The sequence below is a fragment of the Artemia franciscana genome, chromosome 9 (assembly GCF_032884065.1).
Source record: "Artemia franciscana chromosome 9, ASM3288406v1, whole genome shotgun sequence".
NCBI lineage: Eukaryota > Metazoa > Arthropoda > Branchiopoda > Anostraca > Artemiidae > Artemia > Artemia franciscana.
In genome coordinates this window covers 1,112,679-1,138,974 of record NC_088871.1, presented here as the reverse complement: position 1 = coordinate 1,138,974, position 26,296 = coordinate 1,112,679, and the positions used below count along the sequence as shown (strand labels likewise).

The window sequence follows — 26,296 nt, the reverse complement described above, 5'->3', positions numbered from 1 at the left end:
CACAAATAAACAACAAATAAATACGCATCCGTGATCTTATTTCTGGCAAAAATAAATAATCTCACATTTTTGCAGATATGATCTTGAAACCTCTACAGCAGGGTTCTCTGATATGCTGAATCTGATGGTGTGATTTTCATTACGACTCTATTACTTTTAGGGGGTGTTTCCATTTTCTAGAAAATATGGCAAGTATTTCTCAGGCTCGTAATTTTTGATGGATAAGACTAAACTTGAGGAAATTTATATATTTGAAATCAGCATAAAAATCCGATTCTTTGGATGTTTCTATTGATATCGAAATTCCATTTGTTAGAGTTTCGGTTACTATTGAGCTGAGTCGCTCCTTTCCTACAGTTCGTTACCAGGAACTGTTTGAAAAATATAAAGACACCATATGCATCCTGGTTGTTAAAATGGCTTGTATGCAAAATCTTAAGAGCAGTTAAGGGCATTGAGTTGAAACTTTTAGATAATGTTGAAATTAATCAAACATACTATTATGTGCATTCCAGTTGTCAAAAGGACTTATCTGTAATTTATTAGGATCAGCCAGTGACATATAGCTGAAACTCTCAGGGGAAGGTGAAATGAATCAAAAGTAACCATTTACATCTAGCTTTGTTGAAATGGTATGTAAAATATCTCAGGAACAGTTATGGATATTAAGTTGGATATTTCAGAGAATTTGGAGGGAGATATTGAAGTTGATCAAAGGATATTATATGCATTCTGTTTGTCAAAAAGACGTGTCTGCAATGTCTTTGTAACAGCTAATGTCATTTACTTGAAAATTCAGGGAGAGAGATGTTGAAATAGATTAAAAGACACTAATTAAAACTTATAAATTAGGATTGGATATTTTAATTCTTAAACCAAAGACGTGAAGAATTGGAGAAATGCTTTTTATGTTAATCAAAAGTTAAACTTGTTTTCCCTTGAACTCTTCGTTTAGAAGGTAAGGTTGTAGAAACTTCAAAGGGGTATGGGTGCATTTGATTGAGAGGACAGAAAAGGGGCCAAACATTTTGTCAGGCGCGGGTAATCCAAATACAGGGTTAAAAAAAAAATCTGTTTTATTGCTGTGATACGTTCAAGAGTCGTTGCCTGTAAAGGGGACAAATATATTCTTGGGATCAAGAAGGGAGTTTTGGGGCCTGGAAATGGGTAAAAAAACTTGTTGCCCCCAAGCAGTTTGAAATTTCCATTTGTAAATTCTCGAGTCAAGAATACCCATTGTAAAAAAAAAAAAGTTTTAGGAGCTTGGTCCCCTAGAGGTGGTGCCCAAAAAGGATCAACAAAATTTTTTCTGTCCGGGTTAAAACTTATATTCTTAACTTCTTGGAAAAAGAAAAGGGTCAAGTCATCTTCAAAAACCAAGTAATTGGGCCTTTCAACTGTGCTGAACAAACAGCTGTCTCAAATTTTTGATCTGATATTTTTGGGAAAAAATGGCATGGGAGAAGCCATAGTTGCCCTTGGGGCACACAGAACTTTTGATTTCCATTAGAATGAATCCTCTCTCGATGTTCTAGGCCCACTGGGTCGATCAGGTCCCCCCAGGAAAAAAAAAACAAAAAAAAAACAAATGAACTTGGATCTGTGATTTTTCTTCTGAAAAAAATCCACATTCTTGCAGATAAGAGCTGGAAACATCTACAGTAGGGTTCTCTGATACGCTGAATTTGATGGTGTAATTTTCATTAATGACTTTTAGGTTGTGTTTATCCCTTTTTCGAGAATCAGGCTAATTTTTTCAGGCTCACAACCTTTGATGGGTACAGCAAAACTTAATTTAAATTATATATTTGAAATCAGCATAAAAATCCATTATTACAGTTTTGGTTACTATTGAGCTGGGTCGCTCCTTACTTAATCTCATGTACCAAAAAAAAGAGTTGGGGGCAAGGACCCCCTGAAGCTAGTACCAGAGAAATGTTTTGATTGACTTAAATGTTATATCTGAAAGTCCATGGGTCAAGGAGGGGGGGGAGAGCAATTTGAACAAAATGGGTTCAACAAAACAAACCAAAATGGTTTGCGGGCTTGATTCCGAAAAAATTTCCCCTGCGCAAAATTTCCCTCCCCCTGAATATTTTTCACCCCCTAATACTGCTCCAGATGTTCATTATATGGGAAATTGAAAGTTATTTATTGATGTCAAGGTGTATGTACCAATTCTTATAAGTTTGTTTGTAGCTTCCCACTTTTTTCAGTTTTCCGCTTGTGAATCCAAATATTGGATTGCAAGTAAAATTTTGGACAAGATTTGATTATTTAGTCAAAATTTGTGATGAACAGTAGTTTTGTTGAATAAGTTCTTGATAGCAATTTTACTAAAGAAATTCCGGTAGTCAGAGATGGGTGTTTTTGATCATGAGAATGGAAGTTCTGTATGACTTGGTCTTCTATGTGGCTGAAGCCATCACGACCTTCACAATAATCTTCTCTGATGTTTAAATTCATTGTATACGTTTCTTATACATTTAAAGATTTTGTATAGGAAAAGAGGAAGATTATCATTAAAAATCAGTGAAAACAAAGCTCCTGGTGTTATTGTTACCAACCATCCCCCAAGAATTTCCTGGAAAGGTCTGTGATGCCCTGTGCTGCCGACTAACCAATAAAGTATCCAAAGTACGAAAAAATCCCTTCTTTATTCACAAACAGACAAATTGTAACTACCAAAACGAATAAAATAAAAGTTCATTACAGTCCGAGTTCAGTATCTCGGCACTCACTTACGCACTCATACACAGACAAAGACTTGACATGAAAAAAGGATTTAGCTAGAAGTATAATTTACATAGGTGATTTATGACACCCCTCCCTTCCACAAGAGGATGGCAGATACATCTTTAATCCAACTATCCAACATCAAACAATCAAACAATATTTCTTAGAACAGCCTTGAAAGCGCATTAGCATTTGCGTTCATAGATCCCAGTTGGCTATCAATGGTAGGCTGAAATTTTTGTAGAGCTAATGACCAGCGAGTCAAATGAGCGTTGCAACTTCGAGCAACATTAAGTCACCTAAGAGGATTGTGGTCCGTTTTTACAAAGAAATGGCATAGTTTCAGGTAGAACCCATAGCTTTCGAATCATCATTTGAGAGCCAGAGCTTCTTTTTCCACGGTCGAGTAACGTGTTTCAGCCGGGACCAGTTTCTTACTATGGAAAGCAATTGGTTGCTCTTCACCATCCCTTTGGGTGAGGACTCCTCCGACGCCTGTGTGAGAGGTATCTGTCTGTAAAACAAAATCCTCACTGAAATCTGGTGTTGCCAAAACATGAGTTTCGATGAGTGCTCGTTTCAGGTTCTCAAATACAACATCCTGTATCTCGTTCAGCTTCAACTTGTTTGGAGAACCTTTCTTCAGAAGTGAAGTGAGCGACTCAGCAATTTCAGCAAAATTTTTGATAAAACGTTGATAATATGCTGCCATCCCAATAAAAGAATGAATTTCCCTCTTGGACACAGACAGGGGAAAATCTTGAACGGCCTGGAACTTGTTTTCCAATGAGTCAGTTTCTACATTTCCAATTTGGTGACCCGGGTAACGAACCTTGTTCTAAGCCAGCTTAATCTTTCTAGAGTGGATCCTCTACTCTGTTCCTTGTATGCTCTACTGTTCTTTTTAAATGTACTTGGAGTTCCTCCCAAGAGTCACTAGAGATGACAATGTCATCCAAATAGGCACGAGCGAATGCCTTACAGGGCTCTAAAACAATATCCATAAGACGTTGGAAGGTTGCAGGAGCACCATGCAAGCCGAATGGCATGACCAGAAACTGATACAGAAACATGACCAGACGTCTGGAATGCCGTCTTTTCCCGGCTAAGCCCAGAAGACGTCTGGAATGCCGTCTTTTCCCGGATACCCTTTTCCAGTTCGATGTGCCAGTACCCTCTTTCCAAGTCTAGGACACTAAATATTTTCTTGCTGCCAACCGTTTCCAGGAGCTCGTCTGTACGAGGTAAAGGATATGCACCAAAACGAGATATATTGTTAAGCCCGCGAAAATGAAGACAGAAACGATGTGATCCGTCCGATTTTTTGACTATGACGACTGGAGAGCACCATGAACTTTAAGATGGTCCGAAGATGCCCAAGTCGAGCATACGTTGACTTCCTGTCCAAAAAACGTCTATTGGGGTCGTTATATGGATGACATAATTTCACTTTGGAATTATGGGGAAGCTGAACTTCGGGGCTTCTTAGATCATCTTAACACTTATGACCGAAATTTGCAGTTCACCCTAGAAGTTGAAATTGAAAATAAACTACCGTTTTTAGATGTATCAATTATTCGTAATGCTGATAAACTGGATGTTACTATATATCGAAAGCCAACACAAAACAACAGATATTTTCACTTTAATTCAAATCACCCCCCACAAGTTAAAAAAGCAGTTGTAACTTCCCTCATTGATCGTACCCTGAATATTTGCTTCGATTCATATATAAATGCAGAAATAAACTTTATCAGAGATATTCTTTTTGATAATGGATACCCCATTCCTTTTGTCAATAAAATAATTAACCGTAGAATAAAAAGACATTCTTGTAAAATCGAAGAAGATACTTCACAATGTGAGGCTACTGATAAGCCCTCAAATATTGTCTGTCTTCCGTATATCCCAAAGATCACAACAAAATTAAAAAATATTTGCACAAAAAATAATCTGTACATAGTTTTTACTAACAATTTTAAAATCATCAATTTCTTAAATTTGGGTAAAGATAAGACCCCAGTTACTCGCCAAAGAGGGATCTATCAATTGTGGAAATTACTATGTCGGCAGGACCCATCACAACAGAATCCACAGAACTAATTTCCACTGTCTTGAAAAGATTTTCCCTATTGTCTCCTTCCCTTTGTATTTGTTTTTTTAAATAGCTCTCTGTGACGTTTCAGTTTCCCGCTATTGGCGAAGAAAAAAAAGGGGGCAAGATCAGTGCTACCCATGAAAAAAGTTATTTTCCGTGTTTTTCAAAGTGGGGAGAGGAGGCTCTGTTTAGGATTATTAAAAATGACAATCTCAATGGTGTACTTTTCGTTTCGATCCGACGCCATTTTGAAGAATTTCAGGCTTTTTTAAAATTACTATTAAAATTAAAATAAATGGATTTTTAACTGAGAACTTTTATTGTAAGTGTTTTATTGTTTTTATTTTTCCTTTGCTGAAGACGGCCCTTAGATATAGGGCCGAAATATTCAAATAGGTTTTGTTGGTTCACTGTCTTGGGAAAAAAGTCCTCATTATTCTCTCTTTTGTTGTTATACTATTTAGTTCTTTACAGAATAACATTTTACTATTAAGATTAATTGAATTAATAGCTTCAAATGGTAATTTTTTCTAATAGGACAGTTTTTTAACGCATTTTAAACTTTGTTTATTATTTACTATTTGTTGTATTTTTATATGTAAACTTTGTTTAATATTAAGAAGAAACGAATTATATTATAAGTATTTTCTTTCGTATTTATTACAACATTGAAAATAAACATAAAAATTACAGTAAAATTAAATTTTTAAGTGATGAGCTCTCAGCAACTAACATCATTAAATATCAAATTTTCAGTTTAATTTTAATTTTTATCAATTTTAATTTTTTAATTTTAATTTAATTTTAATTTAATCAGTTTAATTTTATAGTCCTTTCCAAGACTGTTCAAGACAAATATAACTCCACTACAAACTGGAGTTTGGATACTGCCCCTTCCCTAATTGTAAAAGTCTGAAACCTACTATGTCATTGGAGCCTCACTGAAAATGATTTATATTGCAAATATCTTCTTTTGCAGTTATTGCAGCATTGAAAATGAAAATAAAATTACAGTGAAATAAAATCTTGAACTGGTGACCTTTCATCAATTAATAGCATTATTTATTGAACATTCAGTTTGGTTTTATTTATTTACCTTCCAAGACTGTTCAAGACACATATAGTCAAACAGTTCGTGGTAACGAACTGTGGTAAGGAGCGACCCGGCTCAATAGTAACCAAAACTCTAAAAAATTGAACTTTGATATCAATGGCTACATCAAAAGAATCGCATTTTAATGCTGATTTTAAATATATAAGTTTCATCAAGTTTAGTCTTACCCATCAAAAGTTATGCGCCTGAGAAAATTTGCCTTATTTAGGAAAATAGGGGGAAACACCCCCTAAGATCGCAGGATCTTAACGAAAATGACACCATCAGATTCAGCGTATCAGAAAACCCTACTGTAGAAGTTTCAAGCTCCTATCTACAAAAATGTGGAATTTTGTATTTTTTGCCAGAAGACAAATCACGGGTGCGTGTTTATTTGTTGTTTTTTTTCCCCAGGGGTCATCGTATCGACCAAGTGGTCCTAGAATGTCGCAAGAGGGCTCATTCTAACGGAAATGAAAAGTTCTAGTGCCCTTTTTAAGTGACCAAAAAAATTGGAGGGCATCTAGGCCCCCTCCCACGCTCATTGTTTTCCCAAAGTCAACGGATCAAAATTTTGAGATAGCCATTCTGTTCAGCATAGTCGAAAACCATAATAACTATGTCTTTGGGGATGAATTACTCCCCCACAATCCCTGGGGGAGGGGCTGCAAGTTACAAACTTTGACCAGTGTTTACATATAGTAATGGTTATTGGGAAGTGTACAGACGTTTTCAGGGGGATTTTACTTTGTTTGGGGGAGGGGCTGAGGAGAGGGGGCTATGTTGGAGGATCTTTCCTTGGAGGAATCTGTCATGGGGGAAGAAAAATTCAATGAAAAGGGCGCAGGATTCTCTAGCATTACTATAAGAAAACAATGAAAAATAAACATGAAAACGTTTTTTCAAATGAAAGGAAGAAGTAGCATTGAAACTTAAAACGAACAGAGATTATTACGCATATGAGGGGTTCTAAAAATACTTTAGCATAAAGAGCGAGATATTTAGGAGGAGATAAATACATTGCTCTTTATGCTGAAGTATTTTTAGTAATTTCAACTATTTATTCTACGGCCTTTCTGATTCAGGGGTCATTCTTAAAGAATTGGGACAAAACTTACGATTTAGTGTAAAGAGCGAGGTATTAACGAGGGTACAAACCCCCTCGTATACATAATAAAATATAAGGTTATAAAAGTTTGTTACGTAAGTTAATTCTTAAGTTACGCATATTTTTTACTAATAAAAACGTTCGTTAAAATTAAAAGTTCTAGTTGCCTTTTTAAGTAACCGAAAAATTACAGGGCAACTAGGCCTCCTTCCTCACCCCTTATTTCTCAAAATTGTCTGATCAAAACTAAGAGAAAGCCATTTGGCCAAAAAAGGAATTAATATGCAAATTTCATTTTAATAATTTATGTGAGGAGAGCCAAAACCAAACATGCATTAATTCAAAAACGTTCAGAAATTAAATAAAAAGAAACTAATTTTTTTTAGCTGAAAGTAAGGAGCGACATTAAAACTGAAAACGAACAGAAATTACTCCGTATATGAAATGGGTTGTCCCCTCCGCAATCCCTCGCTCTTTACGCTAAAGTTTGATTTTTTGCCACAATTCTACTTTTTAAAACAATTAAAAGCTTTAGCGTAAAGAGCGAGGGATTGCGGAGGGGATAACCGATTTCATATACGGAGTAATTTCTGTTCGTTTTAAGTTTTAATGTCGCTCCTTACTTTCGGCTAAAAAATTAGTTTTTTTTATTTAATTTTAAGTAAAGCGCCAATGGTGCAGTAGGTTTTTGGCTTTTACAGTGAGAGAACTCTTGTTTGTAGAGAATTTTGTTCGTTTCAAGCTTGATTTGCATATTTAATTTAAGTTTTACTCCTTTTTAAAATTTATGTACTCATTTATATTAGTACCTATTGATTTGGATGTTCAACTTAAGCTTTACTCGTTTTAACGTTTATTTATTCATTTATACTAGTACCTATTGTATATTTTTTGCTATGATTGTCTTTTTTTTTTAATTTCTGTTCGTTTTAGGTTTTATTACATAAAACAAAAACTAGAAAATTAGGTTGCAATCCGCAATCCCTTGCTCTTTACGCTAAAGTTTTTAATTGTTTTAAAAAGCAACATTGTGGCAAAGAGTCAAACTTTAGCGTAAAGAGCAAGGGATTGCGGAGGGGACAACACATTTCATATACGGAGTAATATCTGTTCGTTTTAAGTTTTAATGTCGCTCCTTACTTTCAGTTAAAAAAACTAGTTTTTTTTTATGTAATTCCTGAACGTCTTTGAATTAATGCATGTTTGATTTTGGTTTGCTGTTTGATCAAACATTTTCATGTTTGATTTGATGTTTGCTCTTTGCACTAAATCGTAAGTTTTGTCCCAATTCTTTAAGAATGACCCCTGAATCCAAAAGGCCGTAGAATAAATAGTTAAAATTACTAAAAATACTATAGCATAAAGAGCGAGGTATTTATCTCCTCCTAAATACCTAGCTCTTTATGCTAAAGTATTTCTAGAACCCCTCGTGTGCGTAATAATCTCTGTTCGTTTTAAGTTTCAATGCTACTCCTTACTTTCAATTGAAAAAACTTTTCCATGTTTATTTTTTCATTGTTTTTTTTTATAGTAATTTTAGAAAATCCTGCGCCATTTTCATTGAATTTCTGTTCCCCCATGACATATTTCTTCAAGGAAAGATCCTCCCACATAGCTCCCTCCCCTCAACCCCACCCCCAAAACCAAAAAAATCCTCTGAAAACGCTGTACACTTCCCAGTAACCATCATTATATGTAAAAACTGGCCGAAGTTTGCAACTTGCAGCCCCTCCCCCGGGGACTTTGGGGGAGTAAGTCATTCCCAAAGACATAGTTATTATGGTTTTTGACTATGCGGAACAAAATGGCTCTCTCAAAATTTTGATCTGTTGACTTTGGAGAAAAAATGAGCGTGGAAGGGGGCCTAGGTGCCCTCCAATTTTTATGGTCACTTAAAAAGGGCACTAGAACTTTTCATTTCCGTTAGAATGAGCCTTCTTGCCACATTCTAGGACCACTTGGTCGATACGATGACCCCTGGGGAAAAAAAACAACAAAAAACAAACAAATAAACACGCACCCTTCATTTGTCTTCTGGCAAAAAATACGAAATTCCACATTCTTGTAGATAGGAGCTGGAAACTTCTACAATCGGGTTCTCTGATACGCTCAATCTGATGGTGTGATTTTCGTTCAGATTCTATGACTTTTAGGGGTTGCTTCACCCTATTTTCTAAAATAAGGCAAATTTTCTTAGGCTCGTAACTTTTGATGGGTAAGACTAAACTTGATTAAACTTATCAAACAGTTCGTGGTAACGAACTGTAGTAAGGAGCGACCCGGCTCAATAGAAACCAAAACTCTAAAAATGGAATTTTGATACCAATAGCATCAAAAGAATCGCATTTTAATGCTGATTTTAAATATAAGTTTCATCAAGTTTAGTCTTACGCATCAAAAGTTACGAGCCTGAGAAAATTTGTGTTATATTAGAAAATTGGGGTAAACACCCCCTAAAAGTCATAGAATCTTAACGAAAATTACACCATCAGATTCAGCGTATCAGAGAACCCTACTGTAGAAGTTTCAAGCTCCTATCTACAAAAATGCGGATGCGTATTTATTTGTTTGTTTGTTGTTTTTTTCCAGGGGTGATCGTATCGACCCAGTTGTCCTAGAATGTTGCGAGAGGGCTCAGTCTAACGGAAATGGAAAGTTCTAGTGCCCTTTTTAAGTGACCAAAAATTGGAGGGCACCTAGGCCCCCTCCCACGCTAATTATTTTCCCAAAGTCAATGGATCAAAACTCTGAGATAGCCATTTTATTCAGCGTAGTCGAAAAACTTTATAACTATGTCTTTGGAGACGACTTACTCCTCCACAGTCCCCGTGGGAGGGGCTACAAGTTACAAACTTTGACCAGTGCTTACATATAGTAATGGTTATTTGGAAGTGTACAGGCGTTTTCAGGAGGATTTTTTGGTTGCGGGGAGGGGTTGAGAAGAGGGGGATATACTGGGGGAACTTTCCATCGAGGAATTTGTCATGGGGGAAGAAAATTTCCATGAAGGGAGCCGGATTTACTAGCATTATTTTAAAAAAACAATGAAAAAATAAATATGAAAGTTTTTTCAGCTGGAAGTAAGGAGCAGCATTAAAACTAAAAACGAACAGAAATTATTACCCATATGAGGGGCTCACCTCCTCCTAATACCTCGCTCTTTACGCTAAAGTATTTTTAGTAATGTCAACTATTTATTCTACGGCTTTTGTGATTCAGGGGTCATTCTTAATGAATTGGGACAAAATTTAAGATTTGCTGTAAAGAGAAAGGTACTGACGAGGGGGCGAACCCTCTCATATGTGTAATAGAAACATGAGAACAAAAAATTCTTTACATAAGCTAATTTATAAGTTACGTATATCTTTTACTAATAAAAAGATTCGTAAAAAATTAAAAGTTCTAGTTGCCTTTTTAATTAACCAAAAAATTGGAGGGCAACTAGGTTTCCTGCTCGCTCTTTTTTTCTCAAAATCTTTTGATCAAAATTATGAGAAAGCCATTTAGCCAAAAAAAAAAAAAAAAAAAAAAAAAAAAAAAAAAAAAAAAAAAAAAAAAAAAAAATATGCAAATTCCTCTGCGGAGAGCCAAAATCAAAACATGTATTGATTCAAAAACGTTCAGAAATTAAATAAAAATAAACAAATTTTTTCAACTGAAAGTAAGGAGCGACATTAAAACTTAAAACGAACAGAAATTACTTCGTATATGAAAGGGGCTGCTTCCTCATCAACGCCCCGCTCTTTACGCTAAAGTTTTTTACTGTTGTAAAAAGTAGAGCTGAGAGAAAGAGTCAAACTGCAGCGTAAAGAGCGGGCGTTGATGAGGAAGCAGCCCCTTTCATATACGAAGTAATTTCTGTTCGTTTCAAGTTTTAATGTCGCTCCTTACTTTCAGTTGAAAAAACTTGTTTTTTTTAAATATATTTAAAATCAGTATTAAAATGCGATTCTTTTGATGTAGCTATTGATATCAAAAACCGATTTTTTAGAGTTTTGGTTGCTGTTGAGCTGGGTCGCTCCTTACTACAGTTCGCTACCACGAACTGTTTGATACTTTATTTAATAGTAATTTCTGGTCGTTTTGAGTTTGAATTATTGCAGATATCTATTTTTTCTGGTCTTAAGTTTAATAAGGCTTTTACTTTTCGTTAGAAAAGTTCTTTTTCGGAAAGTTTTCTTTAATTTTTTTTGTCAAAAGAGCGTATGTCCAGATTGGCTTTGGTCATTAAGCTACAATTTTCAGGGAGTGCTTGAAAAGGGGAGTGCTTGAAAGGGGAGTGATAACACTACTACAACTGCCACATTTGCAACAACAATTACTACTACTACTACTACTGCACCTACAACTTTTAGTGCAACTTCTTGCAAGGCCAATAACATTAAGATGAAAGTTTCAAGAAGTACATGGATATACAGGTTATCAAAAGTACATTTCAGAAATGTCTTAGCATTTGGAAACACACAGACATTATTTGTGAGGGTGTTTCCTGCGGGAGGGGGATTTTCTGGGAAGAATTTTTAGCGTGGAAAAAATTTTCTGGGAACCCTGAATTATTCTATAGAATTCTTTTTATTTGTTTTTCTTCTTCTTTGGAGTCATTAGTTACAGTAATTGTAGGGTTGGTATTAATAATACACTCAGTACCTTCCGGCTAGCTTAAAATCTGCCATAACTTGCCCTTAAAGCCCTCACTTAATAATGTAAGCCGTACTTGAGATACCGCTTTGTCACCTTTTTGAAAATCTACATGCTCATAGTTCGTTTTGATTTAGTTCAAACCCGCGTAAATATTTTTTGAACATTTAGAACTTATTCAACAAAACTACTGTTCATCGAAAATTTTGACTATATTATCAAATCTTTTCCAAGATTTTCCTTACAATCCAATATTTGAATCCTCAAACAGAAAACTGAAGAAGCGGGAAGCTACCAACCAATTTACAAGTATTGATGCATACACTTTAACAACAATGAATAACTTTAAATCTCCATTCTAATTAAAATCTTGGAATATCCGGTTGAAATGTGGCTGGGAATTATCTTGGGAATTTTTCGGGAGGAATCCTCCTAGACCTCCCGAAAAGGGCTTTAAACTTTTATATTTATATCCTGCAGTAATTAGACCGAAAGGACTCGGAAAAGCCAACAGAAAAATGCTCGAAAATTCAACATAAAAAAGGGTGAACAAACTCTTTGTTCCGAACAGATTGAAATTTAAAGCCATAAGTACCTGGGTCTCGAAGACCCTAACATGCAATAGTTTGGGGCCTGGCCTCTTCTCTGAGTTTATGGTCCAAAAAAGGTGAAAATACTCCAGAGGTAGATAAAAAACAGAAGTTCAAGCTATACTAAATCCAATTGACCATGGTTACCCTATTTTCCAGTGCTGAAATTTGTTTCGCTGGCAGAGTTTTTTTTTTTTAAATCTTCAGATGAGATTTAACAGAGATTCAGAGAGATAACATACTGTAATATCATTCTTGTGTTATCAAGCCTTTCATTGTTCAATCTTTCTACTGGGGCTGAAGAAATTTAAATTTTTGCTTGTTGAACTGGTATGTTTCATTTGAATTTTGCCTTCAACTGGCTATATTTTGGTGGGGGAAAAATCTCAGAGGCAAAAACCTAAAAGGGACAGGGCGAGAAAGGAAAAGCGACATACGAAACTTATAGCAGATACAAATTAAAATTAATAATCATGTTAAGCTTAAGAGTAGCAAATTCACCTGTGGATAAATAGATGGATCCTATAACGGACAGAAATCAAATAAATTGTATAGTAAATCCAAAACCAGTAGAAATACTATAAATAAATGTAGAACTAGAGCGCCTCCCTCCCCAAACGTTCTAAAGGCCAGACTGTGATTGCATTTTATTGGAAGCGAGATATATTTTCAGCAATCTCTCTGTTGTAATTTTAACGTTGAAAAATAAAAATTGCTCAGGCTTCCAGAAATTTATATTATTATAGCTCAAGTAATGAATTTACCTCCACTGGTTCGTTCTTTTGATCTTTATTGTTATCGTGATTTTCTTCTTTTTGTTTGTTGATGTTGTGAACGATAAAACCACATAGTTCATACACATCGCTTCCAGTAAAAAAAATGACACTCAAGCTATTCAGATGGTTGAAGAGGGGAGGGGGCTCAGCACAACCATTTACTAACCTTGATTAGAAATATTATTTCGTTCTTTGCTGTTGTTGATGTTGAGGAGTGCAATTGTGGGGGGGGGGGCTTCCCTCATCTAGATTTTGAAGAACACATTTTTATGGTTTTCCAAAAAAAAAAAAAAAAAATAAATACAATCCTCCTGCGAGTTTAAAAATACTTTTTGTTTTTATCGTTATTCAAGAAAATCGCGAAAGTCCTTGTCCGTGCCCCTCCGTTTTAATGAGCCGGCACTCCTTTTGATGTTATGACAAATAAAACACTTTGCTCAGAATGAGCTCGTTTTCAGTAAAGCATTTTGTTTTCTAAAGCGTTTTTCCTTAAATTGATGTATGAAAAAAAAATTAAACGTAAACTTATGTATAAGAAAAAGAAGAAAAAATAACTTGCCCGGTCCTTCTGAGCCTTGGGCTTCCTCAACGCCTCGCTCTTTACGCTGAAGTTTGACTCTTTCTCTTAACTCTATTTTTAAAACTGTAGGAAACTTTAGCGTAAAGAGCGGGGCGTTGAGGAGGAAAAGCCCCTTTCATATACGGAGTAATTTCTGTTCGTTTTAAGTTTTAATGTTGCTCCTTACTTTCATTTAAAAAAACTCGTTTTATTTATTTAATTCTGGACGTTTTTGAATTAATGCATGTTTTGATCTTGGCTCTCCGCACATAAATAATTAAAACAAAATTTGCATATTAATTAATTGCAATTAATCGGAAGATTTTGAGAAAAGGAAGCAAGGGAGGAGGCCTAGTTGCCCTCCAAGTTTTTGATTGCTTAAAAAAGCAACTAGAACTTTTAATTTTTTACAAACTTTTCATTGGTAAAAAATATACGTAACTTACGAATTAACTTACGTAACGAACTTCAATATTCGTATGTTTTTATTGCGTATATGAGGGTCGATACCTCGCTCTTTACACTAAAGCTAAGATTTGTCCCAATTCCTTAAGAATGACCTCTGAATCACAAAGGCCGTAGAATAAATAGTTGAAATTACTAAAAATACTTTAACGTAAAGAGTGAGGTATAACAAGGAGGTAAACCCCTCATATGCGTAATAATCTTTGTTCGTTTTATTTTAATGCTGCTCCTTACTTTCAGTAGAAAAAACTTTTCATATTTATTTTTTCATTGTTTTTTCAGATAATGCTAGAAAATTTTGCGCCCCTTTCATTGAAATTGTCTTCCCCCATGAGAAGTTTCTTCATGGAAATATCCTCCCATGTAATCCCCCCTCCCCCTCAACTCTCCCCCTAAACCAAAAAAATCCCCCTGAAAATGTGTACACTTTCCAGTAACCATTACTATATGTAAACACAGGTCAAAGTTTGCAACTTGCAGTCCTTCCCACAGGGACTGCGGGGGAGTAATTCATCCCCAAAGACATAGTTAATAGGTATTTCGATTAGCTTATGTGAATAAAATGGTTATCTCAGAATTTTGATCCGGTGACTTTGGGGAAAAAGAGCGTGGGAGGGGGCCTAGGTGCCCTCCAATTTTTTTTGGTCACTTAAAAAGCGCACTAGAACTTTTAATTTCCATTTGAATGAGCCCTCTTGCAACATTCTAGGACCACTCTGTCGATACGATCACCCCTGGGAAAAAACAAAACAAAAAACAAAACAAAAAACAAACAAATAAACACGCATCCGTGGTCTGTCTTCTGGCAAAAAATGCGAAATTCCTCATTTTTGTAGATAGGAGCTTGAATCTTCTACAAAAAGGTTCTCTGACACGCTGAATCTGATGGTGTGATTTTCGTTTAGATTGTATGACTTTTAGGGGGTGTTCTCCTATTTTCTAAAATGAGGCTAATTTTCTCAGGCTAGTAACTGTTGATGGGTATAACTGATCTTGATGAAACTCATATTTAAAATCAGCATTAAAATGCGATTCTTTTGATGTAGCTATTGGTATCGAAATTCCATTTTTTTGACTTTTTGTTATTATTGAGCCGGGTCGCTCCTTACTACAGTTCTTTGCCACGAACAGTTTGATAAACTTGTAGGCAGAGATATCGATAATAAAAATCTTCACCTACCATTCAGTTACCAGATCATTGATTCACTAGAATCATGTCGAGGAATAATTTTTTATCTATCTGTTTGTTTTATGGATATAGCACAGAAGTTGCGGAAATAACATACTTTGGTTTTTTTGAGAATGACCATCATTTATATGAGTTTACCTGTAACTTTTTATGTGGAGATCCATGGTATTTTTCACCGTCTATTGCCATTTTTTTTCCTTTTTTTGTCTAATTATGATCTTTGATTTTTGTTATTGCACATAAAACTTAGCTTGGAATGACTCCTCTGAATGAATATTTCCCATTATTTAATGAGCTAAGACGTGCAAGTAGATTCGGAAGAAGTGAATTTGTATTTCCACTAAAACTCAGCAGCTTAAAAGCAGGTTTGAATTTGAAACGTGCAAGTTGAGTGGGCAAGAATGTAAACCTTTCCACCGATAATTGATACTTTGCACCCAAAATGAGTTCTTCTCATGACAAATTGTCCCGGAACCCTTTCATCCCTTGACGCTAGTACCCAATGCTTAAAATTTAATCTTTAACTGGTCAGGTATAATTGGCTGTTAAATAGAACTGGGCGAATACCGACGAAACGTAACATTTCACTAAGTGCTATATTGCTGCCCGTATGCAAAATACAACAGCGTAACAGGGCGTTGAATGTAATTTGCACCAATATTTGTGATTTGCACCAATGATAACTTTCTTTAAAAAACACGCATGCGCATAGGTCATAGGAGGGCTGTTAAGTAGAACTGGACGAATACCAGCTAAATATAACATTTCATTAAGTGCTATATTGCTGCCCGTGTGCAAAATACAACAACGTAACAGGGCGTTTAATGTAATTAAAAAAAAAAAAAAAACTAGCGACATTGAAACTTAAAACGAACAGAAATTACTCCGTATATGAAATGAGTTGTCCCCTCCGCAATCCCTCGCTCTTTACGCTAAAGTTTTTAATTGTTTTAAATAGTAAAATTTTGGCAAATAGTCAAACTTTAGCGTAAAGAGAGCGAGGGATTGCGGAGGGAACAACTCATTTCATATACGGAGTAATTTCTGTTCGTTTTAAGTTTCAATGTCGCTCCTTACTTCCAGTTAAAAAAACGAGTTTTTATTTTTAATTTCTGAGCGTTTTTGAATTAATGCATGTTTGATTTTGGCTCTCCGCACATAAATTATATACGTAACTTAAGAATTAAATTACGTAACAAACTTTTATATTCCTATATTTTTATTATGTATATGAGGGGGTTTGTCCCCTCGTCAATACCTCAGTCTTTACACTAAATCTTAAGTTTTGTCCCAATTCTTTAAGAATGACCCTTGAATTAGAAAGGCCATAGAATAAATAGTTGAAATTACTAAAAACACTTTAGCATAAAGAGCGAGATATTTATCTCCTCCTAAGTACCTCGCTCTTTATGCTAAAGTATTCTTAGAACCCCTCAGATGTGTAATAATATCTGTTCGTTTTAAGTTTTAGTGTTACTCCTTACTTTCAATTGAGAAATTTTTTCATTGTTTTTTATAGTAATGCTAGAAAATCCTGAGCCCTTTTCATTGAATTTCTCTTCCCCCCATTACATATTTCTCCAAGGAAAGATCCTCCCACATAGCCCCCTCAACTCAAACTCAAACCCACCCACAAACCAAAAAAATCCCCCTGAAAACATCTCTTCACTTCTCAATAGCGATTACTGTACGTAAACAATGGTCAAAGTTTGTAACTTGCAGCCCATCCCCCAGGGATTGTGGGGGAGTAAGTCATCCCCAAAGACATAGTTTTATGGTTTTCGACTATGTGGAACAAAATGGCTATCTCAAAATTTTGATCCGTTGATTTTGGGGAAAATGAGCGTGGGAAGGGTTCTAGGTGCCCTCCAATTTTTCGGTCACTTAAAAAGGGCACTAGAACTTATTATTTCTGTTAGAATGAGCCCTCTTGCGACATTCTAGGACCACTTGGTCGATACGATGACCCCTGGGAAAAAGAAACAAAAAAAAAACCCAAATAAACACGCACCCGTGATCTGTCTTCTGGCAAAAATACGAAATTCCACATTTTTGTAGATAGGAGCTTGAAATTTTATTTATAGGTTTCTCGGATACGCTGAATGCGAGAGATTATATTCGTTAAGATTATAGGACTTCTAGGGGTTATTTCCCCCTATTTTCCAAAATAAGGCAAATTTTCTCAGGCTCGTCACTTATGATTGCAAAAACTAAATTTGATGAAACTTATATATTAAAAATCAGCATAAAAATCTGATTCTTTCGATGTATCTTTTAGCATCAAAATTCCGTTTTTTAGAGCAAGGTCCATATCTGGCATAACCTATTTGGAAGTTCACTTATGCTCCCTCCCAAACCATTCTAGAAGTATTTATGAGTTAAACCTCAATTGCAGTTCACACCATGTACGTCTACGGCCCAGGCGTGTCATTTTAATTGTCTCTTTAAGGGGAGGACTTGCATCGAGCCATTTTTGTTTCTTGAAGTGGGGTGGGGGGAGGAAAAGTAGAAAATTTTGTTTTATTCAAGTGATTGTTTCTGCTGTGGCACCTAATTGTTTTTATTTCATCTCGGGGGTGGGGGTCTTCAAATAAGAGGAATTAGGTATGGCATTCCCTCATTAAGGACATCTTCGCTAAAACCGTCAAAAGGAGAAGACAACAGTATTAAATGATAATCTTATTTGACTTTAAAAGGTAAATATATAGTTATAATTCTGTCTAGTTGATCTGTCGGCTCTAGTTACTAAGCTATTAAATTCCTCTTATCTTTCTTAGACACGCATCGAATTATCTAATTGTGAGGCTCTGATTTAACGCTAGTACATTTCTTTTCTTTAAGAGAGCAAACAATTTTACAGGCTCTCAAAGGTTTCTTCTGTGTCTCCTCCTTTATTTCTTGTGAACAAATATTGTATATAGAAGAATGACTCAGGCAGGATCGATAAAGAAAGCCGAGGATGATGGAATTATAGTGTCTCCTCCTGATGGCGGCTGGGGCTGGGTTGTTGTTTTTGCTTCTTTTATGATTCATATTATAGGTAAGTTCTTGAAGTTTTCCTTTTTTTAGTTTTACTTAATGTAGGAAAGAAACCAAAATGCAACAAGTACACCAAAAAACATTTTCAGCATAATGCGTTCACACTTTCAAGAGACTAAAAAAAAATCCTCAAAAATCCCTCAAATCACAACCAAGATAGGGGAGAATCCCATGATCTCAAATTACTTCAAATTGCAAAGCCACGAAAGATGCAATGTACCCATGTAGTTGGTGATTTCGGTAACTACTGGTCAATCACAGACATAATTCGAAACTTTTCTTAAGTTTTTTGAAATTAGCTCTCCAAAACAATTATTTTTTCTCATACAAATGGTAAGCGAAGTTGAAACTTGCGACGATAAGAAAAATGTTACTTCGCAGCCTATGTGATTTACACCTATAAAAGTAGCTCAAATTAGCCAACTCGCTACATTTGCGAAGTTTGAAAAAAAAAGAATTTTGAAAACGCTTGAGAACACAAAACAAAACATGTGTGATTTTTAAAAAGCAGTAACGTAAAGCGCTGTAGGATGTTCCTACGTGATTTGAATTCGCTTAATTTGATATTACTTGTATATTAATATTTTGTAAACAAATCTGAAATCTGGGTAGTGTTAGGACTAAAGATTAATTTAAGAAATTCGCGTCATAACTTGAGATTTGGCCTACTGTAGGCAGGAATAACAGGATTTCTAGAGTTTATTAGTTCTTGCTTTTCTACTAGCTATTGATAATATCAGTGGTGGTTCTAAGCCTGGGTAGGAGGGGGTATATTCCTCCTCCCCCAGTTTTTTGACATCTGGCGTTGAATACCTTTTATTTTATATTTTACCCTCTTGTGATATACCTTGCCCCCACATTCTGAGGCTTAAAACTGTTACTGGATAATATTTCAGGGTTGCCATAACGGTCATTTTTTGAAGTGTTACAATTGCCCACATTTGCATATTACACAGCGAATTTCGGTGCTATCAAACAGTTCGTGGTAACGAACTGTAGTAAAGAGCGACCCGGCTCAATAGTAACCAAAACTCTAAAAAATAGTATTTGATACCAATAGCTACATCAAAAGAATTGCATTTTAATGCTGATTTTAAATATATAAGTTTCATCAAGTTCAGTCTTACCAATCAAAAGTTTCAAGCCTGAGAAAATTTGCGTTTTTTAGAAAAATGTGGAATTTTGTATTTTTTGCTAGAAAGCAGATCACGGATGCGTGTTTATTTGTTTGTTTGTTTGTTTTGTTTTTTTTCCAGGGGTGATCGTATCAACCCAGTTGTCCTAGAATGTTGCAAGAGGGCTTATTCTAACGGAAATGAAAAGTTCTAGTGCCCTTTTTAAGTGACCAAAAAATTGGAGGGCACCTAGGCCCCCTCCCACGCTAATTATTTTCCCAAAGTCAACGGATCAAAATTCTGAGATAGCCATTTTATTCAGAGTAGTCGAAAAACCTTATAACTATGTCCTTGGGGACGACTTACTCCCCCACAGTCTCCGTGGGAGGGGCAACAAGTTACAAACTTTGACCAGTGCTTACATATAGTAATGGTTATTGGGAAGTGTACAGGCGTTTTCAGGAGGATTTTTTTGGTTGGGGGGAGGGGTTGAGAAGAGGGGGGTATGCTGGGGGAACTCTCGAGAATTCGTCATGGGGGAAGAAAATTTCTATGAAGGGAGCGCAGGATTTACTAGCATTATTTAAAAAAACAATGAAAAAATAAATATGCAAAAGTTTTTTTTAGCTGGAAGTAAGAAACAGTGTTAAAACTTAAAACAAACAGATATTACCCATATGAGGGGGTCACCTCCTCCTAATACCTCGCTCTTTACGCTAAAGTATTTTTAGTAATTTTCAACTATTTATTCTACGGCTTTTGTGATTCAGGGGGTCATTCTTAATGAATTGGGATAAAATTTAAGCTTTAGTGTAAAGAGAGAGGTACTGACGAGGGGGCGAACCCCCTCATATATGTAATAAAAACATGAAAATACAAAAGTTCTTTACGCAAGCTAATTTATAAGTTACGTAAATCTTTTACTAATAAAAAGATTCGTAAAAAATTAAAAGTTCTAGTTGCCTTTTTAATTAACCAAAAAATCGGAGGGCAACTAGGCTTCGTCCCCCGCTCTTTTTTTCTCAAAATCATTCGATCAAAATTATGAGAAAGCCATTTAGCCAAAAAAAAAAAAAAAAAAATGCAAATTTTGTTTTAATTATTCCTCTGCGGAGAGCCAAAATCAAAACATGCATTGATTCAAAAACATTCAGAAATTAAATAAAAAAAAAACAATGTTTTTTTAACTGAAAGTAAGGAGCGACATTAAAACTTAAAACGCACAGAAATTACTTCGTATATGAAAGAGGCTGCTTCCTCATCAACGCCCCGCTCTTTACGCTAAAGTTTTCTACTGTTTTAAAAAGAAGAATTGAGAGAAAGAGTCAAACTTTAGCGTAAAGAGCGGGGCGTTGATGAGGAAGCAGCCTCTTTCATATACGAAGTAATTTCTGTTTTAAACTTACGAACGGTTTAAACTTTTAACTTACGAACGGTTGATCAGATCTTAATGAAATTTGATGTTTGGAAGGATATCGTGTCTCAGAGCTCTTATTTTAAAGCTGTTATTTTAAATCCTGACCGGATCTGGTGATATTGGCGGGGGAGGGGGGAGTTGGGAGGAGGAAACCGAAAATCTTGGAAAACACTTAGAGTGGAGGGATCGGGATGAAACTTGGTGGGAAAAATAAGCACAAGTTCTAGATACATGATTGACACAACCGGAACGGATCTGCTCTCTTTGGGGTAGTTAGGGGGGGGGGGGAATTCTGAAAAATTAAAAAAATGAGGTATTTTTAACTTACGAACGGATGATCGGATCTTAATGAAATTTGATATTTAAAAGTACCTCGTAACTCAGATCTTTTGTTTTAAATCTCAACCGGATCCAGCGTAATTGGGGGGGGGGCAGTGGGGGGGAACCGGAAATCTTAGAACCTACTTAAAGCAGTGAGATCAGGATGAAACTGGATGGGAAGAATAAAAACCTGTCTAAGATACATGACTAACATAACCGGACCGGATCTGCTCTCTTTTGGGTAGTTGGGGGGGGGGGTTAATTCTGAAAAACTAAAAAAATGAGGTATTTTTAACTTACGAACGGGTGATCGGATCTCAATGAAATTTTATATTTAGAAGGATATCGTGTCTCAGAGCTCCTGTTTTTAAATCCCGACCAGATCTGGTGACATTGGGGGGAGTTGGGAGGGGAGAACTTAAAACTTGGAAAACACTTAGAGTGGATTGATCGGAATGAAACTTGGTGGGAAAAATAAGCACAAGTCCTAGATACATGATTGACATAACCGGAACGGATCCGCTCTCTTTGGGGTAGTTGGGGGGGGATTAATTCTGAAAAATTAGAAAAAATTAGGTATTTTTAACTTACGAACGGGTGATCGGATCTCAATGAAATTTGATATTTAGAAGGATAGCGTGTCTCAGAGCTCTTATTTTAAATCTCAACCGGATCTGGTGGCATTGGGGGGTTGGGGGTTGGGAGGGGAAACCTAAAACTTGGAAAACACTTAGAGTGGAGGGATCGGGATGAAACTTGGTGGGGAAAATAAGCACAAGTCCTAGATACATGATTGACATAACCGGTACGGATCCGGTCTCTTTGGGGTAGTTGGGGGGGGGGGGGGGGTTGATTCTCAAAAATTAGAAAAAATGAGGTATTTTTAACTTACGAACGGGTGATCGGATCTCAATGAAATTTGATATTTAGAAGGATATCGTGTCTCAAAGCTTTTATTTTAAGTCGTGGCCGGATCTGGTGACATTGGGGGGAGTTTGGGGGGGGCTAAAATGATGGAAAACGCTTAGATTTGAGGGATCGGGATGAAACTTGGTGGGAAAAATAAGCAGAAGTCTTAGATACGTGATTTACATAATTGGAACGGATCCGCTCTATTGGGGGGGGGGGTTAATTCTGAAAAATCAGAAAAAATGACGTATTTTCAACTTACGAAGGAGTCATCAGATATTGGAAAACGTGAAAATTGGGGTATTTTTATCTTACGAATAGGTGATCGGATCTTAATGAAATTTGATATTTAGAAGGAATTCATGTCTCAGAGCTCTTATTTCAAATCCAGACCAGATCTTTTGAAATTGGGGGGAGTTGGAGGGGGAAATCTTGGAAACACTTGGAGTGGAGGAATCGGGATGAAGCTTGTTGGATAGAATAAGCTAATGTCCTTGATACCTGATTGACAGAACCGTACTGGATTCTCTTTCTTTGGGGGAGTTGGGGGAGGGGTTCAGTGATTTGGCGAGTTTGGTGCTTCTGGACGTGCTAGGACGATGAAAATTTGTAGGCGTGTCAGGGAGCTGTACAAATTGACTTGATAAAGTCGTTTTCCCAGATTCGACCGTCTGGGGGGCTAAAGGGAGTGGAAAAATTAGAAAAAATTAGGTATTTATAACATACGATTGGGTGATCGGATCTTAATGAATTTTGATATTTAGAAGGACATCGTGACTCGGAGCTCTTATTTTAAATCCTGACCGGCATTAAGCCTCTTATTTTCCTTTTAAATCAACCTATTGATTCATAGAATTTTGTTAGAGCTCATACCATATGATCTCTTGGCTCTTAGCTCTTCATGCCTCGTCACAAGTGCCATATGAGCTGTTAGCTCTTGTTATTACAGAAAATGTTTTTCTTTTACCTATTCTTTTATTTTTGGGTTTTTCTTGTATCTTTTATTCTTTTATTGTCTATTATATCGTTTAATTATTAATGGCTAAAAGAACTACAATTCCTATTGGTCATCTATTTTTGTTAAGCTGTGGAGATTGGAACTGTGGTCTACAGAATTTGAGTTGGGTTCCAAAATGAATTTAATTGTGGCCTTATTTTAATTATAGGCCAGTGTTGTTTTAATTCAGACCATATTTTTGATTTTAGATATAAAATCTTTTATATCTAGCAATCATTTAGTGAAAAATAAATTTTAGCTGAAATTAAAGCCATAAACGTCACAAAACTCAAATAAATAGTAATTGGAAACATCCAAAAGTGCAAAAATAGTGCTAGTGTTTGATTGCAAGTGTTTCATTTATCTTTTGCCTTTCAATTCTTTTGAACTGAAAATCCTATTGTATAAAGCAGCAGAGAGAATAAATACGCCCTTACATTCGATGGCATTTTGAGAAAAAAGACACCCTTTTCATCATACTGCTCTTGCGTTCGAGAAAAAAGTGGTTACTGTAGCGTAAAGAGTCGGAAATTGAGTGGACAGGCAGAACTCCCGTTTTACAGGACATATTTCTTTTTTTTGCATATTTAAGTGTTGGTTTTTAATTTTATTCGAAAATAAATGTGTTTCCGGTTTAATTTCTCTTCATTCGAAGTATCATGTTCAAAGTATTTGTCTTCAGGAGCATAATTTTCTCATATTTACTCTATGGATTAATTATTTTACTGTCGATTTTGTTTTCCTTTGGCGTGGGACTATTTCCCCTCGAAAATAACCCGATCGATATTCTTAATGTGATTTATTAATTCAGTATGTCAGTCAGATAAATTAATGTCAAATCCCCATTTTTCAGTTATTAGTAAATGGGTATCAAATTTTAAGCAAGTATCCAAATGATATGATATGTTCTCTGTGCTTCAGCTTGAGGCTCTGGATTTTGTTCTTTATTTGATGAGTTAACAAATAGAACTTGGGGATGCCTAGGTTTTATTGGTCTTTGTAAAATTTCCTTTGAAACTGCTTGTCGTCTGCATCTTTCTGGTTATAATGTATAATTCTTTAGTTGAAGTAGGATGGCTAAAAGTGGCCTTGCTGTTTATGTTTTGGTAGATCTTCCATACTCTGTAAGACGTGGCCTGTCAAGAAATCAAGATTAGATTTTTCAATCCATGTTTATTGATATGGAAACCCAAGCTAAAAATCTACTTTCGGTAATATGCACCCGTCTGCTTGTGGCTCTTTCCTTCAGATTCTTGATGAGTTTTCGTAAAAAAAAAAAAAAAAAAAAAAAAAAAAAAAAAAAAAAAAAAAAAAAAAAAAAAAAAAAAAAAAAAAAAAAATGAAATAACCTTCTTGTAACCTTCTCATTCTGTGTGACTTCAACCTTAATTTGTGTAGCACATGGCCATCTTTAAATTTTTTTATTTAAAATTTATTATGTTATTATTTTTTTTTTATTTAAAAAAATTTATATAAATTACATTTATATTTGTATTTAATATAATTTATATAAATAATATTTATATTTGTATATATATATATATATATATATATATATATATATATATATATATATATATATATATATATATATATATATATATATATATATATTATATTTTATTATATTATAATTATTTTTTATAATTATTATTCATATTATATATTTATTTTATTTATAATTATATATTTATATTATTATTTATTTTATTTATAATTATATATATTATTCTATTATAATATTATTTTATAATATATATATATATATATATATATATATATATATATATATATATATATATATATATATATTTGATATAAAAATTTTTTAATTTATACGTATATTAATTATATAAATTTATTTTTTTATTTAAAATTTATTATATTATATGAAGTCTTTAAATTTTCTTTCAGCTTTGTTTGCTTATGGAACATTAGCGTATAAATTTATTAGCCTGCCAACTCGTTCACTTGACACTACGGCTTCTTTTCCCTAGAATATTTTTTCCACTGTTTACCTTAATGCCAAATTGTATACTGAGTAGCATCTCAGACCCTTTTCCTGTTTTTTCCAGATATGAACTTTATGATTTCTTGCCTAGGAAGAGCCAAAGATCGTTTTTTTTTATTAAATTTTGATGATCAGGAACTGGCTCTTCTTAGGTCACGTTTGGTGGGTCATTCATTGAGTATCTCTGAGAATGAATCTGATTTAGATTCTTTGTTTTATTCGTTCAATGATTCGTTGAAAGAAATTATCTCAGATAATTGTGATGCTCCCCTGTCGAATCCAGCATCGAAAAGAACAGCCTCGTTAAATCCTTGGATAACACCAGGACTCCGAAAAAGACAAAGGAAAAAAATAATTCTTGGAAGGCTATAAATCGTCTTAGTCATCTTCGAGGAAATCTTGACTCTAACTTTTCAAAGCTTATGGAAGAGTTACCAGTTTGCTTTGTCGAAAGGCTAAATCCTCTTTTTATTATAAAATATTCTCTAAGCATGGTAACACACTAGAAAAACATGTCAAGCAATCAGTTCTGCTATCAGACATATTCTCTTTCTCCTTTCGTCCCTTCACATTTCTTTTATTGAAGTCGGAGTCGTAGAGGTTGAGCTCAAGGTTCAAGATCCGTTTAGTTCCTATTTTGGTAATATTGATAAAAAATACCGTATCTTCTGTATGTCCATCTTCTCCTCTATCTGATTTTACATATTATCTTGGACCTACTTGTCTTAAATCCTTGGCTTGAGAATTTGTCTCTGAAATTGTAATAGATAGAACTGTCATTAGTTTGAGGGGTTCTTAATCTTTTGGTCCAAACCGTGTTCCAATTAAAGTTGTCCAGTTCACTCTTCCTGTCATCGTTCTAAGTTGGACCACGGAATGATGCTGCAAGTTATCGCCTCACATCCTTTTTTCGGTATTTAGTAAAAATTTTGAAAAAGCTATGCTCTCTCGACTTCTTGATTTTCTTAATTCTAGACATTTTTTCATGTTTTAGGGCAAAGAACTCAACTGAGCATGCATATACAACTCTGTTGAATTATCTACATTTAGCTCTTTACTCGGGTCTGATATCTGCTACTCTTTTTGCATATCTAAGAAAAGCATTCGACTCATTAAAGCATAAGATTCCTCTTTTGAAACTGACCCAAAGTGGTATAAGAGTGTTTTGCTTTGTTTCTTTCATATTTATCTGATCGAGCCATCTCGCTTGGTTCGCTCATTTTTTGCCCTTTTAA

The 26,296-nt window shown here is 35.1% G+C and overlaps 1 protein-coding gene across 3 annotated transcripts in view; it reads left to right on the top strand.

Moving 5' to 3' along the window:
* The window catches only part of LOC136030856 (monocarboxylate transporter 3-like), a 120,128-nt gene that overhangs the window by 11,223 nt on the left and 82,609 nt on the right, over window positions 1-26,296 (top strand). For 2 of the 3 annotated variants that reach the window (XM_065709912.1, XM_065709913.1), the window contains one exon: window positions 18,113-18,292. The exons of the other annotated variant lie outside the window; for it this stretch is intronic. In XM_065709912.1, the coding sequence (XP_065565984.1) occupies window positions 18,178-18,292 (115 nt within the window). In that variant the 5' untranslated portion in view covers window positions 18,113-18,177. The remainder of the gene's footprint in view (window positions 1-18,112; window positions 18,293-26,296) is intronic. 3 annotated transcript variants of the gene reach the window in all.